Source organism: Monodon monoceros, unplaced genomic scaffold (assembly GCF_005190385.1).
Source record: "Monodon monoceros isolate NGI ecotype Baffin Bay Population unplaced genomic scaffold, NGI_Narwhal_1 Super_Scaffold_18, whole genome shotgun sequence".
NCBI lineage: Eukaryota > Metazoa > Chordata > Mammalia > Artiodactyla > Monodontidae > Monodon > Monodon monoceros.
In genome coordinates this window covers 67,468,846-67,485,536 of record NW_021703774.1, presented here as the reverse complement: position 1 = coordinate 67,485,536, position 16,691 = coordinate 67,468,846, and the positions used below count along the sequence as shown (strand labels likewise).

Here is a 16,691-nt window from a genome sequence, read left to right as displayed (position 1 = left end):
CCTATCTATGAAACAGAAACAGAATTATGGACGTAGAGAACAGACTGGTGGTTGCCAAGGGGGAGGGGGTTGGGGGAGGAATGGAATGGGAGGTTGGGGTTAGCAGATGCAAGCTTTTCTATATAGAAAGGATAAACAATAAAGTCCTACTGTATAGCACAGAGAACTATATTCAATATCCTATGATAAACCATAATAGAAAAGAATATAATAAAAGAATGTATATATATATATATATATATGTATAACTGAATTACTATGCTGCACAGCAGTAATTAACACAACATTGTAAATCAACTATAATTTTTAACAATTTAAAAAGTTTTCCCTCCATGTGAATGGTTCTGGGGCATGCCCTCTTAGTGGACTTGCCTTAGGGACAAGGTAAGAGTATGAGTATGGAATAGGATAAAAGTACAAGTATGGAGTAGGATAAAACTATAAGAATAAGAGACTCAACAATAAAACCAAAGAAAAGGACATTAATAGGTATAAATATGAAGATGAACGTGTTGGAAAAGCTTAAAAGCACGTCTCACCTTTTCCCCCAGGGGTATGAGGTCTCTCTCAAAGCCCTCATGCTGTCGCTGAAGGGCCTGAACACTGAACAAGTCTGAGCCAGGGTCAGCAGCACTGAGGGCCTGGCACTTCTTCTCAATCTGCTCCTTGGTGTCATCTGCTTCTCTGGTACACGAGAGTGAAGAGTTTAAGAATAATAGGCATACTAGAGGCAGACTAGCTGAGCTCACAAAGAAGTCATCACTACCATCATCATCATCCTTTTTAATGTGTTAGAACTTAGGTGTATTTAGTCTTTACAACAACTACTTGAGGCCTAGTCACTATTACCAGTCCCATTCACATATAAGAAAACTAAAGCTTAAGAGGCTAAGCAGAAAGAAAAAAAAGTTAACTATTTTTTCAAGGTTATACCATTGCCAAATGGTGGAGCCTAACTTTCAACCAGGTAGCCTGATGGCAAAGCTCCATGCTTAACTGTTATGTTTCATGATTTTCCATCTTAAGCCATTCTAAACAAGACCTGTCTGAATTTCAGTTTTCCCTTCTCTGAATATTCAAAAATACATTTATACACAGTAAAGGTGTTTGGTTTTCATTAGGCTTGTTCATTCATTTGTTTGCTTAATTAGTTGTGTGTGTTTCTTAGTGTAGACACAGATTTGGAAATCAAACATAAAAAATTGTTGAATCAACAGTTAGAGTCAATGTGATGTTTCTTGCCCTCTGCTGTCTACTTCTAGTTCAGAAATATAATTACTTAAACCTCTTGTTTCAACTTCAATTTTCATTCACTATCATGAAAACATATAAAGACTGCTAATTATGTATGTACCAGGGCCCAAGCCTAGGTACTAGAAAATTGGAGTTGGTTGTCTGGGAGTAGCCTATGTGCCAAGTGAGGAATCTACTACTGAAGCAACTAATTTCCAATTTTCTCCAGGAAGAAGTGTTAAATTTACAGCTATGGATCTACTATACTAAGTAGAATTGACAGTTCTTGAGTGGGTTCTAGAGTAGCATTGCTTTTCAGGTAAAATTCTTACCTGTGAAACATTTGGACAGCATGGGCACTGCCCAAGAGCTGGCGCTGTTCCTCTGCCAGCCTCTGCAAGGACCCCCAGCGGGCATTCAACTCCTGAAAGAGGCAAACACAGACTTTAGCTAGGGGGCTAACTCAGACAGCTCATGGTGCCTAAAGACTAGATGGTTGTGGCTAAAACTTCCAAAAGTATGTTGAATAAGAGTGGTGAGAGTGGGTAACCTTGTCTTGTTCCTGATCTTAGTGGAAATGGTTTCACTTTTTCACCATTGAGGATGATGTTGGCTGTGGGTTTGTCATATATAGCCTTTATTATGTTGAGGAAAGTTACCTCTAAGCCTACTTTCTGCAGGGTTTTTATCATAAATGGGTGTTGAATTTTATCGAAAGCTTTCTCTGCATCTATTGAGATGATCATATGGTTTTTCTCCTTCAGTTTGTTAATATGATGTATCACGTTGATTGAATTGCATATATTAAAGAATCCTTGCATTCCTGGGATAAATTCCACTTGATCATAGTGTATGATCCTTTTAATGTGCTGTTGGATTCTGTTTGCTAGTATTTTGATGAGGATTTTTGCATCTATGTTCATCAGTGATATTGGCCTGTAGTTTTCTTTCTTTGTGACATCTTTGTCTGGTTTTGGTATCAGAGTGATGGTGGCTTCGTAGAATGAGTTTGGGAGTGTTCTTCCCTCTGGTATATTTTGGAAGAGTTTCAGAAGGATAGGTGTTAGCTCTTCTCTAAATGTTTGCTAGAATTCGCCTGTGAAACCTTCTGGTCCTGGGCTTTTGTTTGTTGGAAGATTTTTAATCACAGTTTCAATGTCAGTGCTTGTGACTGGTCTGTTCATATTTTCTGCTTCTTCCTGGTTCAATCTCGGAAGGTTGTGCATTTCTAAGAATTTGTCCATTTGTTCCAGGTTGTCCATTTTATTGGCATACAGTTGCTTGTAGTAATCTCTCATGATCTTTTGTATTTCTGCAGTGTCAGTTGTGACTTCTTTTTCATTTCTAATTCTATTGATTTGAGTCTTCTTTTTTTTCTTGACAAGTCTGGCTAATGGTTTGTCAATTTTGTTTATCTTCTCAAAGAACCAGCTTTTAGTTTTATTGATCTTTGCTAGCATTTCCTTCATTTCTTTTTCATTTATTTCTGATCTGATCTTTATGATTTCTTTCCTTGTGCTAACTTTGGGTTTTTTTGTTTGTTTGTTTTTCTTTGCCTAATTGCTTTAGGTGTAAGTTTACATTGTTTATTTGAGATGTTTCTTGTTTCTTAAGGTAGGATTGTATTGCTATAAACTTCCCTCTTAGAACTGCTTTTGCGGCATCCCATAGGTTTTTGGTCGTTGTGTTTTCATTGTCATTTGTTTCTAGGTATTTTCTGATATCCTCTTTAGCCACAGCAATCAGAGAAGAAAAAGAAATAAAAGGAATCCAAATTGGAAAAGAAGAAGTAAAGCTGTCACTGTTTGAAGATGACATGATACTATACATAGAGAATCCTAAAGATGCTACGAGAAAACTGTTAGAGCTAATCAATGAGTTTGGCAATGTAACAGGATACAAAATTAATGCACAGAAATCTCTTGCATTCCTATACACTAATGATGAAAAATCTGAAAGTGAAATCAAGAAAACACTCCCATTTACCATTGCAACAAAAAGAATAAAATATCGAGGAATAAACCTACCTAAGGAGACAAAAAACCTGTATGGAGAAAATTATAAGACACTGATGAAAGAAATTAAAGATGATATAAACAGATGGAGAGATATACCATGTTCTTGGATTGGAAGAATCAACATTGTGAAAATGACTCTACTATCCAAAGCAATCTATAGATTCAATGCAATCCCTATCAAACTACCACTGGTATTTTTCACAGAACTAGAACAAAAAATTTCACAATTTGTATGGAAACACAACAGACCCCGAATAGCCGAAGTAATCTTGAGAAAGAAAAATGGAGATAGAGGAATCAGGCTCCCTGACTTCAGACTATACTACAAAGCTACAGTAATCAAGACAGTATGGTACTGGCACAAAATCAATGGAACAGGATAGAAAGTCCAGAGATAAACCCATGCACATATGGTCACCTTATCTTTGATAAAGGGGGCAAAAATATACAGTGGAGAGAAGACAGCCTCTTCAATAAGTGGTGCTGGGAGAACAGGACAGGTACATGTAAAAGTATGAAATTGGAACACTCCCTAACACCATACATAAAAATAAACTCAAAATGGATTAAAGACCTAAATGTAAGGCCACACACTATCAAACTCTTAGAGGAAAACATAGGCAGAACACTCTATGACATAAATCACAGCAACATCCTTTTAGACCCATCTCCTAGAGAAATGGATATAAAGCAAAAGTAAACAAATGGGACCTAATGAAACTTAAAAGCTTTTGCACAGCAAAGGAAATCATAAACAAGACAAAAAGACAACCCTCAGAATGGGAGAAAATATTTGCAAATGAAGCAACTGACAAAGGATTAATCTCCAAAATTTACAAGTAGCTCATGCAGCTCAGTATCGAAAAAACAAACAACCCAATCCAAAAATGGGCAGAAGACCTAAATAGACATTTCTCCAAAAAAGATATACAGATTGCCTACAGACACATGAAAGAATGCTCAACATCATTAATCATTAGAGAAATGCAAATCAAAACTACAATGAGATATCATCTCACACCAGTCAGAATGGCCATCATTAAAATATCTACAAAGAAGAAATGCTGGAGAGGGTGTGGAGAAAAGGGAACCCTCTTGCACTGTTAGTGGGAATGTAAATTGATACATCCACTATGGAGAACAGTATGGAGGTTCCTTAAAAAACTAAAAACAGAACTACCATACGTGCTAGCAATCCCACTACTGGGCATGTACCCTGAGAAAACCACAATTCAAAAAGAGTCATGTACCAAAATGTTCATTGCAGCTCTATATTTACAATAGCCAGGACGTGGAAGCAACCTAAATGCTCATTGACAGGTGAATGGATAAAGAAGATGTGGTACATATATACAATGGAATATTACTCAGCCATAAAGAGGAATGAAACTGAGTTATTTGTAGTGAGGTGGATGGACCTAGAGACTATCATACAGAGTGAAGTAAGTCAGAAAGAGAAAAACAAATACTGTATTCTAGCACATATATATGGAATCTAAAAAAAAAAAAAAGGTCATGAAGAGCCAGGGGCAAGATGGGAATAAAGATGCAGACCTAATAGAGAATGGACTTGAGGATAAGGGGAGGGGGAAGGGTAAGCTGGGACAAAGTGAGAGAGTGGCATGGACATATATACACTACCAAATGTAAAATAGATAGCTAGTGGGAAGCAGCCGCATAGCACAGGGAGATCAGCTTGGTGCTTTGTGACCACCTAGAGCGGTGGGATAGGGAGGGTGGGAGGGAGGCAGAGGCAAGAAGAAAGAGATATAGGGACATATGTATATGTATAACTGATTTGCTTTGTTATAAAGCAGAAACTAACACACCATTGTAAAGGAATTATACCCCAGTAAAGACGTTTAAAAAAAGACTAGATGGGGCTTAAACCCTGGTTGTTTTCATCTTATCTCCTTTAGAAAATGCACAGGTTTCTTTCTTTCTTGGATAGCTTGAACTTGGGTCTCATCTATGCCAATGTAGCTAAGAAAGGAATTAGTTTTCTTCCGAAACTGATGTTCTAGGGTGGAACAATCAACCTTAGAGCAGCAATTGCTATTGGCTGCCACAGAGATACATTACAACCTCTGAAAAGTGAGTGGAAAGTGTTGCCTCGGTAGGTAGAAGGTATTACCTTTCTCTATGAGAAATATAATGCCATTCTGCGTCTTGAAATGACTAAACCAGGTAGCTTCTTAGAGCCCTATTTTACTGTAGAGAGTAAGCAAATTGTTCCTATGCACTTTCCTTCTCACTCTTACCCCAGGTCAATCACCACAAAAGGAGGCAGAGAATTCATCCTCACTGGTTTATGATGACTCAGAGAACTGGACTAGACATTCTATTAATTCATTACATCTCTTATGGAACCACAAGTCCAAATCTGAGTCAGGTCTAGAGTGCCTTCTCCCCCATCTCTACTACCTATATTCTTCTTTCATCAGATTTTACCAGAGTATCTCCTCCAGTAAACTTTCTTGATTAACCACTTCCCACTGTCTGCCTTTTCTTTGTATTCATGCATTTGATCACTGAATTTCTTGTGGCGATGGGGGGTGTGTGTGGCAATTTATAGATTTCAGATCAGTTAAAATGGATACATGGCTGGACTATCTGAACTATTTCCTTTGACCTTTCCTGTAGTTAGCTCCATACTGCCATTACCTTCTGCATGTTCTAGTTGATCTTCAGGATATGAAATTAAGCATTTTTAAATGAAATGAAGATTCCCCAAACCTGGTAGTGAGAAAAAAGAAGGAGCCATAGTTACCTGCTGTATTTGAGCTCCTTCTGGTGTCAGAAGCTCTTCAAATTGAAGATCATCAGCCACCTTGTTGATATCCCTCAGCCGAGGCTCATTGGTCTTCAAATCCTAGGTGGGAAAATGTATCCAAAGCAGTATAAATCCCCTTCTCAAGAATCTTTCATACTTACCTGCTCATCTTTGCCCCGACTTGGCTACAGGTTAAAACATATTGCTAACCACATTTGCAGTACACAGCAAACTGCCTTCCTCCAGTCTGCCACAAAGAAGAGTACCTTTAAACTCCCTGATACCCAGTGGCTTTCAAAAACGTGACAGGACAGCTGTTATTTATATGGATTATGGAGCACATTAATTTTCCTAGATTTCTCCCTGGATTAAATTATAACATCAAAGGGGTCTATACCTGAGCCACGTAATGTTCTTTGCTACCAATACAAATTCCTCCATCTTTTGTAGAATTTCATTGTCTGAGTTGCAATTTGCTTATATTAAGATGTTGTAACAGCTCTAGGGAACTCATCACCACGTCTATGGTGATGACATTGTTTATTCCACTATGCAATGGCCTTTTAATGAGTTTTCTCATGGAAGTCTCATTCTTGGTATTTTATAAATTGTACCCTTTTTTCCCCCTTCCCTTTCTTTCACTTCTCTCTGTCTCCATATGTATATATATGTACTTTATCTTTATCTATTGATCGATCGATAGCTTTGTATAGCTTTGTATTCCATGTGTAAGGAAAGTACCATATGGAAAAGAAAGAAGGAAGTAGTTTATACTAATTGCTAGTTAAAATAATAGAATGGATCTGAGAGAATAAAGGAGAATGGAAAGGTTTTAGGTAGGCAGAAAATTAGAAATTGTCTGGTTGTAAAGTCAGGTTGTTCTTCCCACCTTTCCATCCAAACTTCTGCCCCATAATTAGACCTTGCAAGAGTTTCACAACACCCCATCTCAACCTGGGAAGCAGGAACACAAGACAGTATAGGACAAGTTGTGAAGATTCTGGGAGACCAGCACTTCCAGTAGGATGTGGGAGTGGCAGGAAATGCAGGCTGCAAAGTCAGGGTGACTAGTTTCCTCTGCATTTTCCTTCCACTTGTAATACCCAGAGAAATATTTGAAATGTGGAAGTCTCAGTAGTTTTGGGGAGGATATTTAGCAAATATGAAATTAAGGAGTTACTAAGGAGGAGATATGGGGTAAAAGGAAATGATGATAACCCTTGTAAAGCTGTCTAGAGGAGTTGGTTCTTCTTTCTCACCATTTGGAACTCATCAAACTTTTTCTGCAGCTCCCAAACATCATCTAATTCCACCCCGCTGTTTTCTGCCTTTTTCTCTCGGATCCAGTCCAGCATGTCTCCTGCCTCATAGGCCAGCAAAAACTCATTGTAACGTTGCAATAGATGACGTCTGCGTTCTTCTGCCCGATCCAGGAGAGAAAGGTACCTGGGTGGAGAAACAAAGAGAACGGGAAATGTGGAATAAGAGATGGAGAAAACACAGAAGAGTAGAAGCAGGGTGAGAAAGGGAGAGAATGAAAGGGACAAAAATGAGAGGGAGGAAAAAAATCAAAAGAAAACAGTAAAGAGAAGAGGAAATAAAGATGGCATTGAGAACAGAGAGAAAAAAGTGTTCCATTTAAAAACAATAAAAATGTCAATGTTCCAACAGTATGACTGTCAATACGCCTTCCTCATTTTATAGAAGTGAAAATCTCACATTCCTATTGACAACTGGATATGAAGTAGCTTGGCATAGTAAACAAAGTTCACACGGAAGTCAGAAGACCTTTTGATAACCTTGAAAGAGTGAAAGATTGCCAGGCAGGGAGTCAGAATACGTGACCCTAATATGTGCCTGACCTCTGGCACTTGACTTAATGGTTCTGGGGTTCCCTTTCCTCATTTAAAAAGTACAGGGTTTGAATTACCCTAAGTTAACTTTCAGCTCTTAAAATCTGTGAATTTGCAAAGCATCCTTAATCTAACAGATATAGAATCGTAAGACGTGTTTTTGACCAATCTGGAATGTTTGGCCAAACACTGTTCTGTTCTCCAGCCTTCAGAACTTACTGGTTTTCAATCTGTTCCTGACGCTGGGTGATGTTGCCTGGTTCTTCTCGCCTCCGTTGCGGGAGCATAGGAAACTCATCACGGGCAAGTTTCCTGACGTAGACAGCTGGCACAAAGCCCTGGTGATCATCAGCTTCCACTTTCCACCAGTCCTAAAGGGAGAGAAAATCCCCACTTCTTCCTTAGTTCTTGGAAAAGCCACGTATAGGAGAAGTTAACCCTCATAACTAAGTCTCTAGGCAAAGGGACAGGCTGATGGCCAGAAGAAGCAAACCATTGCTTATGGGTAGCATATAATGTTTATATATTACAAAGAACATACATCAGAAGTTGCAGGAAGTGCAGAGATAAGCCTCTTAAATCAAGGAATCTGATATTTGATGTTAGATCCTTAACTTTGATGAGGTTTTCAAAAACTGACAGCCATTCTCTTCATGATGGGGCATTTTGTCCACTAGGAATTCACAAAAAACCCATAGGGCCAGGACTGAACTGGGCTTTTCGTGGGTGAAGCACCTGTATATGACAATATTGTATAATAACTTCTCACCGTCCCTCTCCCAAAGCCCCTAAAAATTGTGTGTTGCCCTGAAATTCACCTATGCAAATGCTTTATGCTTAAGTATGACCTTGATCTCCACAGGAGGGTTGCTATACTAACTGCTCTGGAGTTAACATCCTCAGAGAATAATGTGGTGAAATGAAGAAGACTGAGCAAAGAGAAAAGAGGACTGGAACACAGCTTATTTGATAATAAAATTCTTGCTTCTCTAAAAAAATTACTTTGCCTCAGAGTAGCAAATCCCAAGCTCTCTTTTTTTTCTTCTCAATCATTTTTGGAGATTAATGAAGCATTAGAATATAAAAATATTTCTCATGCTCTTATAAGAAATATATTTAAAATCCTAGAAAATACTTTGTCAGTATGCTCACAGTCATAAGGGCTAAAGAAAATCTAAGTTGGCAAAAGACTTCTCCTCGAACAGGCTCCTCTTAACACCAGCTATTTTTGTTCCATTACTAGGAACATTGGGTCAGAAGAGCAAGGAAAGATGAGAAGAAAGAGGCAGTTTAATCCTGTAAACATATTACAGAATTGTCACTCATGGCTTACATGTCTTTGGGCTAGTTACTTAAGCTCTTTGAGTCCTCACTTTGTTAACTGTAAAATTGGTATTATAAACTCAAAAGATATGTACAGGATCCTACACAGCATCTGAAGGAAAGATACTGCTCAATAAATTATGGTTATTTAAGAGAGAGAGAAATAGAAAAATATTGGCCGGTTAAAATATGGGTATCTGGCAGGGTTGGGAGAGTCGACTGCAAGAGCCACCCTGTTGATGGGAAGAAAGGTAGAAGGGAAGGTCACCTTGTTGATGGAACTGAGCAGTGTTAAGATATCATCTTTCTTCATGGTGACTTCTCGGGGGCTGAGGGCCTGGAAGTCATATAAGGCCACAACCCTCTCTTCTCGAGCAGCTTCCTCCACGGGTGCAGCCTGTTGTTGCTGAACAAAAACAGTAAGCAGAACAAGCCAGTCACCCATAGGAAAGATTTCCCTGTACAGCCTACCCATGGTGGGCCGTCCCTGCACCTTGCAGGAGAGAGGGGCCCCTGGCTGAAATCTCTTACATGGCTGCCAGTAACAGAGCTATTGCAATATGCCATCTTCAGAGATATCGTTCCATCCTAACACTTCTCAGGGGACGGGTGGGCTGGGAAATACGAACACAGAGTGAGCAAGTAAGAATGTAAGTTTTCAAAAACATATTAAATGCTCTAAACTACCAGTTCTTAGGCAGGCAATAAAGGATTGTGTGCATCCATGTTCCAGAAAATTGTTTGAGAAAGTGAGAGACCCACTATCTCTCATCACCTTCTCCATTCCCTGGGTCTTTAAAGCATTTTGTCGAGTAACCGTGGACTTTCTTTTTTAGAGTTGAGTGATCTACAGCACAGGAAAGGCCACAGAATTTTAAAAATTGAGAACATAAACTGAGATCAAATATCTTGTCTCTCTCTCCTTTTTAACCTGTCCTCTAAGGTATAGTCTTCTCTGATTTTCATTTTTTCCAAATATCATATCTCTCAGAGAATGAACAAAATATAATCCCTCTTCATAAGCAATGGCCCACATCTTCTTCAGATTGGAGCTGAAGATGTACTTCCCCTTACATATCCCTCTGATTTTGTATCCTTCAAATACTGCTTCCTCATAACTTACAATTCATAAATCCACCTGTTTTTGTGTAGGCACTCACTGTGCAGAGCTTGAGGAAGGCACAGCACCAAAGCTCTGTAAATATATATTGACTTGACAGAGTGAGTCTATGTCTTTTCTACTCCCAGTGTATGGATTCAGAGCCCCTCATAAGACAGAATTCCTTGAATGTGAGAAGTGTGTCTCTGTTGCTTCCACTATACTAGGAGATACCTATATCATTTAGTTGATTGCAGCTCCCATCACTCTTCAGGACACTTATTTTCACCTTGCAGTCTAGCCATTCTCACATTCTCAATCCTTTGCATTTCCCATTTCCCAAATACACTTGATTATTTTGTGTTTCAGTGCATTTGCTCTCATAGCTTATTCACTAGAAGAGCCCTTCTTCTCATTATCTGCATAGTAAACTACTCTTAAAAAAAATAAACTGGTTTGCCTCAGCTATGAAGATTTTCCTATCCTCCAGCACTCTTATTTCAAGAGAATGAAACACCCCTTTCTTTGAGATTCTTTTTCCTGTTCATATATCTATTATATGCAATTATTTGTTAAAATTTATGACCTAATAGACTGTAATTTTCCTTCAAGTCAGGATTATTTTTTATTCATGGGTGCACATGGTAGACATTTAATAAGTGTCAGTATAAAAAAAAACTAAGAAAGGGAGGAAATAAATCAGGAGGGAATATAAGAGGAGAGATGCAAATAAAAGAAATAGGAAAAGACAGAGAATGAAAGTATAAAATGAAAAAGGAAAGCAAAAAAATAATATACCAGTGAATAAATGATAATACTTACTGAGAAATTCTTATAAACTAAATCTCTGTAGGTGCTACAAAGATGCCACAGTGCCTGCCTAAAGATCGCAAGACTTACTATTTTCTATTGCAGTTGCTTCCTGGACCATGTAAAGTAAAAACTGGTAACAAAGAGAATCTCCTAATTCCTTTTCCTCTGTGGTGGAGAATGTGATTCTTGTCATACCTAAGTCCTTCTTACCTGGCAGGCTTCTGCCTGATCCCGAAGAGCTTGTATACTGTTTCCAAAAGCCTTCAGATCCACTAGAAAGGCCTCATGCTTCTTTAGAAGAGCCTGAATTTGTTGATGGGAAGATCATCAGAAGCAAATACAGGAAGAACACTAAGCATCCCTGGGGAGTGTTTCAACTATTGTTTTGTGTTATACTTATTGTCCTAATTCCTGGTAAGAGACACTCTCCACATATAATAAATTTTTTAACTCTAAATTTGCAAGTATCAAGAAAATAAGAGTTAAATGAACAATATCAATATATTTGCTTTAATCAAAATAAAGTCAAATTGCACAAGTGTTTTCTCAATGCACATCACAGCTGAAAGAGGATACTGCTGAAAACATTGCTTTGTAGGATTAAATATTGGCATAACTTTAGATGCCCATGTCAAGTATTTCTAGTGCATAGGGTTTGTGAAATACTATACTGGCTGATCATAGGACAATGAGCAAAACAAAGAAATGGATATAAAGAGTAATTATAACCTTAGAAGTTCTTCTTGCCCCAACATGTCCGTGTCTGCATGGCTTTATTACAATAAAGTAATTAAGTATATGTTAAAACTATGGTTGATTTGTGAAATCCCAAGCTCAGTCTGGGAAATTTAGGATGGGACCAAGACAGGCATAGATGTCTGGTCATGCCTTTTTGGGCTTAGATAATCTCTAAGAAATGTGGCTCTCTGTGGGGTCAGGAAAATGTGGTGTACCTTTTGGGATTTCTGTTAACTCAGGTTATCCCAGCAGATGAAGGCCAAAGGTTATCACTCTGGAAACTCTGAAAAGTCTGAGAAAACCTGTAGCTGTCACACAATCTAACCAGGTACTAATTTGGTACTAATTTGGTGAGTACTAGACAATATCCTTCCCTGTGCCCACCTTACCCCAGCTGCTTCTTCATCAGCCCCATAGTTAGTGCTGTCTACTATAGGTTCCCTCTCTCTAATCCATGCTTCTGCTTCATGCAGGTCAGCTAGGTATTGCTGGAACTGGACATTGGCTTCAAGATCATTCTGCCGTCTAGCAGCTCGAGCCTGGAGAGATTCCATATTCTCATTCAAACTCTTGACCCTAGAGGCCACATCTTCTGCAGCAAAGTGTCCTATGGAGTAGTTATAGAAAAGGAGAATTTTACCCTCATTAATATCCACTATACTTTAATCCTTTTGGTGAGCTGGGAGAGAGAAAGGGAGCCATGAGAATGACGCTGCATGTAGCCAATGTGACACTTCACCTAAGTTCCTGGGAACTGGGATGTCATAAGTGAGATTAAGCATCAATAGATGCTAATGGGGGATAGGGTATATGTGTGGTGGTGAATTGGGTGGTACAATCTCTGATATACGGACTGAAAACAAAATACCTATGTGTGGGTACTGCTCAGAGTTCCAAAAACGTGTATTCTCTAGCTTAAGCAAAAAATTCAGCAGATTTTCATTTTTTTTTAACATCAATGAATTAAAATTCATTCTTAGGATTGTGTTAAGTATGTTTTTTAGAATTTGGTGAACACCTCTACAGATAAACCAAGAAGATACAGTGAAGTGTCAGCAAAAATCCACAAGCAGATTTTCATTTTTACCCATAAAAGATTTATTACTGCAGGAATTGTTCTCCCATCCTAAACAACTAGAAAACCAGACACAGCGTAAGAAACAATGATTTTCAGAAGATAGGCAGACGAGTGTGACTCCCGAGAGAAGGGAAAGAAATGAGCTGTGCCTTATGACTGCCACAGTTTATGCCTGGGGCAGTCTGTAGACTGCAGTGCTGGGAGGACTAGCCCAAATAGAACTAGCAATCACACCATTCTGAGGAGACAGAGATCAGAGTTGGGGGAAGACAAGACAGCTAGAGCTTGTGGAGCAGGGTACTGAGAAGGGTGCTGTACGGGGGATGGAGTTTTGGGGATACACATAGAGGTCCCGTGAAGTATGTGACTGATTACTCCTTTGCACACATATGTCAGGAAACTCTTCAAGGGTAAGGAAAAGAAGACTGGAAAGCAGTAGGCCAAAACACTCCTAAGGTCACATAGGGCTGTGAATAATTAAAATTAGCTCCCACCAAAGTGGAAAGATTTTATAATACATGAGGTAGTATCCTCAGAAGGGTTATAACTTAGTAGTGGACTAGTCGCTAAATTAGTTCCAGAATAAAAACTTCCCTGGAAGAACCATAAGAAAGCAGATCCAAGAAGCTCAACGATTGCAAAGCTAAAGAAACAAAGACCACTACACCAAGTTATACTGTAATCAAATTGGCGCAAATTGGTGAAAACCAGTGATAAAAGAGTCAGAGGAAAAAAAGACATTACATACAAAGGAGCAAAGATAGTAATGAGAGACTTCTCACCAGAAACTCTGCAAGTCAGAAGACAGTGCAGCAGCATCTTTAAAATGCTCGGAGAAAGACAATATCATCCAAGAATTTTATATCCAGTGAAAATGTGTTTCAAAAGTGAAAGCAAAAGGAAGTCTTTTAGACCAAAACAGAAGCCCAGAGAATTTATTATTAGCAGGACTTCACTACAGGAAATGTTAGAGGAACTTCATGTAGAAGGAAAATTATACAGGTAAAAGTATCAAAGTAGATAAAGGAATGAAGCCCTAAAATTGAAAAAAACTCATAAATTTGCCACAGTGATGACAGGTCAATTCAATCTGAATCATACATACCTTCCTCTACCATTTTGTTTCCCCTTTCTGTTATCACTTGGATGCGTGGCTCATGGCTGGCAATATTAGCCTGGATGACTTGGTGTCTGTTCAGAAGATTCTTGGAGGCAATCAGGTCCTTGCCTAGAGATAAAAATAATTTCAAGGTCATTGTTGTAGTGCACAGAATAATAAGAAGCTACTGTACTTCTTTTTAACTCTTGGACCTACAAGTTCTTCCCATTGAAGTTCATTAAGTGGGCTTCCTAAAATTTATGCTGTTCGTCTGAATTAACTCTGCTCAGCTTTGTTCTTCCCCTTGCCTCTTTGTACTAAGAAAATGCATTATTCTACAAAAGACAATGAATAAATCACTCTTCTCTTTGGATGATAAGTAGAAAGGCACGTAACTCTTCAGCTCAAACTTCCAATAATTTCATGCAACCAATTTTCTTTCAACATACTGTGGTATAAAAAGCAGGATCTTCTATTTGCTTATTTCTATGGATGCCAGAAAGTTATTAAGTCCTCTAAACTAAAAATAACTGTTTTTTAGTTTTCTTTGTAAAGATTAGATATAACTTACAAAAAGTGCCTCACTCGTTGGTTAACACTAACAAGCACATAATAAATACTATGTACCGTTAATTTCCTGCTTCTAAAGTCCCCAGTTCCAGCTATCTACTTCATCCTCCCTGTCTCCCGTCCACACTTCAACTCTCTTTCCTCCAAAATTTTCTTCCATATAGTTCACACTAAATGTCTCCAGAAACCCTCTATGCCCGTCTCTCCCTCAAAGAGATATTTTCTCTTCTAGGATATTTTCCCAGACTAGCCCCTCTGTTGTCATATGGTCCAGCCTCTCACAGATGTACCCAATACATGTATATTAAGTTTGCATTATATTTATGTGCACTTTTTCTGTATTTCAATGCAAGTGTCCTGGCAGTAACAATGGTGGACTGATTGATTCCAAAGGAAAGGAAATTATGTACTTTATCTGCTGCTTCACCCCTTCTATCCTTGTAATAGCTCATACATATCCTTGTGATAGCTCCCCTTATAAAAGGGAGCCACTGACAATATAAACAAAAACACTTGTGACCTCAAACGCTAACCATGACCACTCAGCCAAGGACCTTGGCAATAACTTAGAGCAAGTAGCAAAAAGCTGGTTACTTTAGCTCTTCCCAGAGGCCTTAAATTCATGGCATTCTTCATGTCTTGTTTTAGGAGGAAAACTTCTCAGTATGAATTATTAAAAAATCTTTTTTTTTGGAAAGCAGGAAAAATGTTCAAGAGTCTAAGGAGAAAGACCTAAGGGCAAACTTTGCTACTGTATCCCAGATCCCTCAAACTCTCTGCAGACCTTGGTCTTCTCCTTATGGCTCCGCCTGCTTGGGCTGTACGGCTGTACTAACCAAGGTAGGTGGAAGCTGCAGAAGGTTCAGTCTCTTGGATCCAGGCCTCCTCATCCTCTGTGTCTCTGTAGATCTGGTGCAGGAGGAGAAGGTCAATGAGCTTATTCTTCCGGTTGGCCAGCTGCTTTTTCAGGTCTTCAAACTGAGACACCAGGGACTCCTGCCTTGCCCGTACGTCCCCAGCATTGGGATGGCCTAGTTCTTCAATATATGCTGCCAGGTCTGTGAGGGTGTCCACCTGATCCTGAGGAAGAAATAGAATTGGTGTCAGAAAATCCCATCATTCAATAGAAAAGGATGAGAGTTTGGTATCTGGCATGGAGGGCAGGACGGGGGGGTGGGTGGTGATGAGGAGAATCAGCTCTATATGTACTCATGTTTAAACTTCTAATCAAATCAGTGAAATAGAGTGGGAAAGTTTGCTACACTAAGAACCAATTCTTCAAGCTAAAGGCTATTTATAAGAAAGTAGTTCTGAAACCACGTGTTAGAAAGGACAAAATATGTGTAGAGTGTGCCAAAGAAATCAGGGAAACCAGAACCACAAAAGCTTGCTTGTTTGGGAGTAGTGATAAATTGAGGCCCCAAAGAAAACAGCAGGAGGCTTCTTCTATCTCAGTTCCCTTTCCAGCCTCTTTCTCACCCTTTAAAATGAGCTGGAACTGTAAATAACAAGGAAATTTCTGAGGCTTAAGTTTGTTGCGTAGCAGGAACCATGCCTATGAGATGAAATGTGACGTTACAGAAACAAATGTCCGGACCTCAGAAAGAAAAATTTAAAGGCCTTTCTTTGGCCACTAACTAGTTGTATGAATTTAAGTAAATAATGGTCCCCATTTGGGTCGTATCTGAGAAAGGAGGAAAATAGAAACAGAAGTTTGAAGGATCTTCCTAGAAATAAAATTTTAATCGTATTCCTATATGGTAAAATACAGACGAGAGATTTGTTTCATCTTTATTAATGAGGTCAACTGTAACTGGTCTAGCAAGAGCACAGAACACGGGATTTTTGTTTGTTTGCTTGTTTCATTTTGTTGTTGGAATGGGGGTGGTGGTGAGAAGAGAAGTTCTTCAAAAAATGGATGAGCAGCAGGTATTGGTTTTACTTATTCTATTTTGCCATCCAGTGTTCAACCTACACAGGGTTTGATCTATCTCTTCTTAATTTGGAACAAACCATTGATCATCAGTAGCTTCTTAAAATGTATACTCACGTCTCCATAAAGAAATAAAGGCGCCACAAAGACTTAAAATTAAA

The 16,691-nt window shown here is 38.8% G+C and overlaps 1 protein-coding gene across 5 annotated transcripts in view; it reads right to left on the bottom strand.

Annotated features, from left to right (window-relative positions):
- Window positions 1-16,691, bottom strand: part of SPTA1 (spectrin alpha, erythrocytic 1) — a 66,169-nt gene that overhangs the window by 27,562 nt on the left and 21,916 nt on the right. For all 5 annotated transcript variants that reach the window (XM_029229192.1, XM_029229194.1, XM_029229189.1 and 2 more), the window contains exons 16-25: window positions 15,434-15,677; window positions 14,034-14,156; window positions 12,240-12,457; window positions 11,323-11,415; window positions 9,469-9,606; window positions 8,097-8,248; window positions 7,284-7,470; window positions 6,022-6,123; window positions 1,566-1,657; window positions 540-684 (exon numbers count right to left, since the gene is read on the bottom strand). In XM_029229192.1, the coding sequence (XP_029085025.1) occupies window positions 540-684; window positions 1,566-1,657; window positions 6,022-6,123; window positions 7,284-7,470; window positions 8,097-8,248; window positions 9,469-9,606; window positions 11,323-11,415; window positions 12,240-12,457; window positions 14,034-14,156; window positions 15,434-15,677 (1,494 nt within the window). The remainder of the gene's footprint in view (window positions 1-539; window positions 685-1,565; window positions 1,658-6,021; window positions 6,124-7,283; window positions 7,471-8,096; window positions 8,249-9,468; window positions 9,607-11,322; window positions 11,416-12,239; window positions 12,458-14,033; window positions 14,157-15,433; window positions 15,678-16,691) is intronic.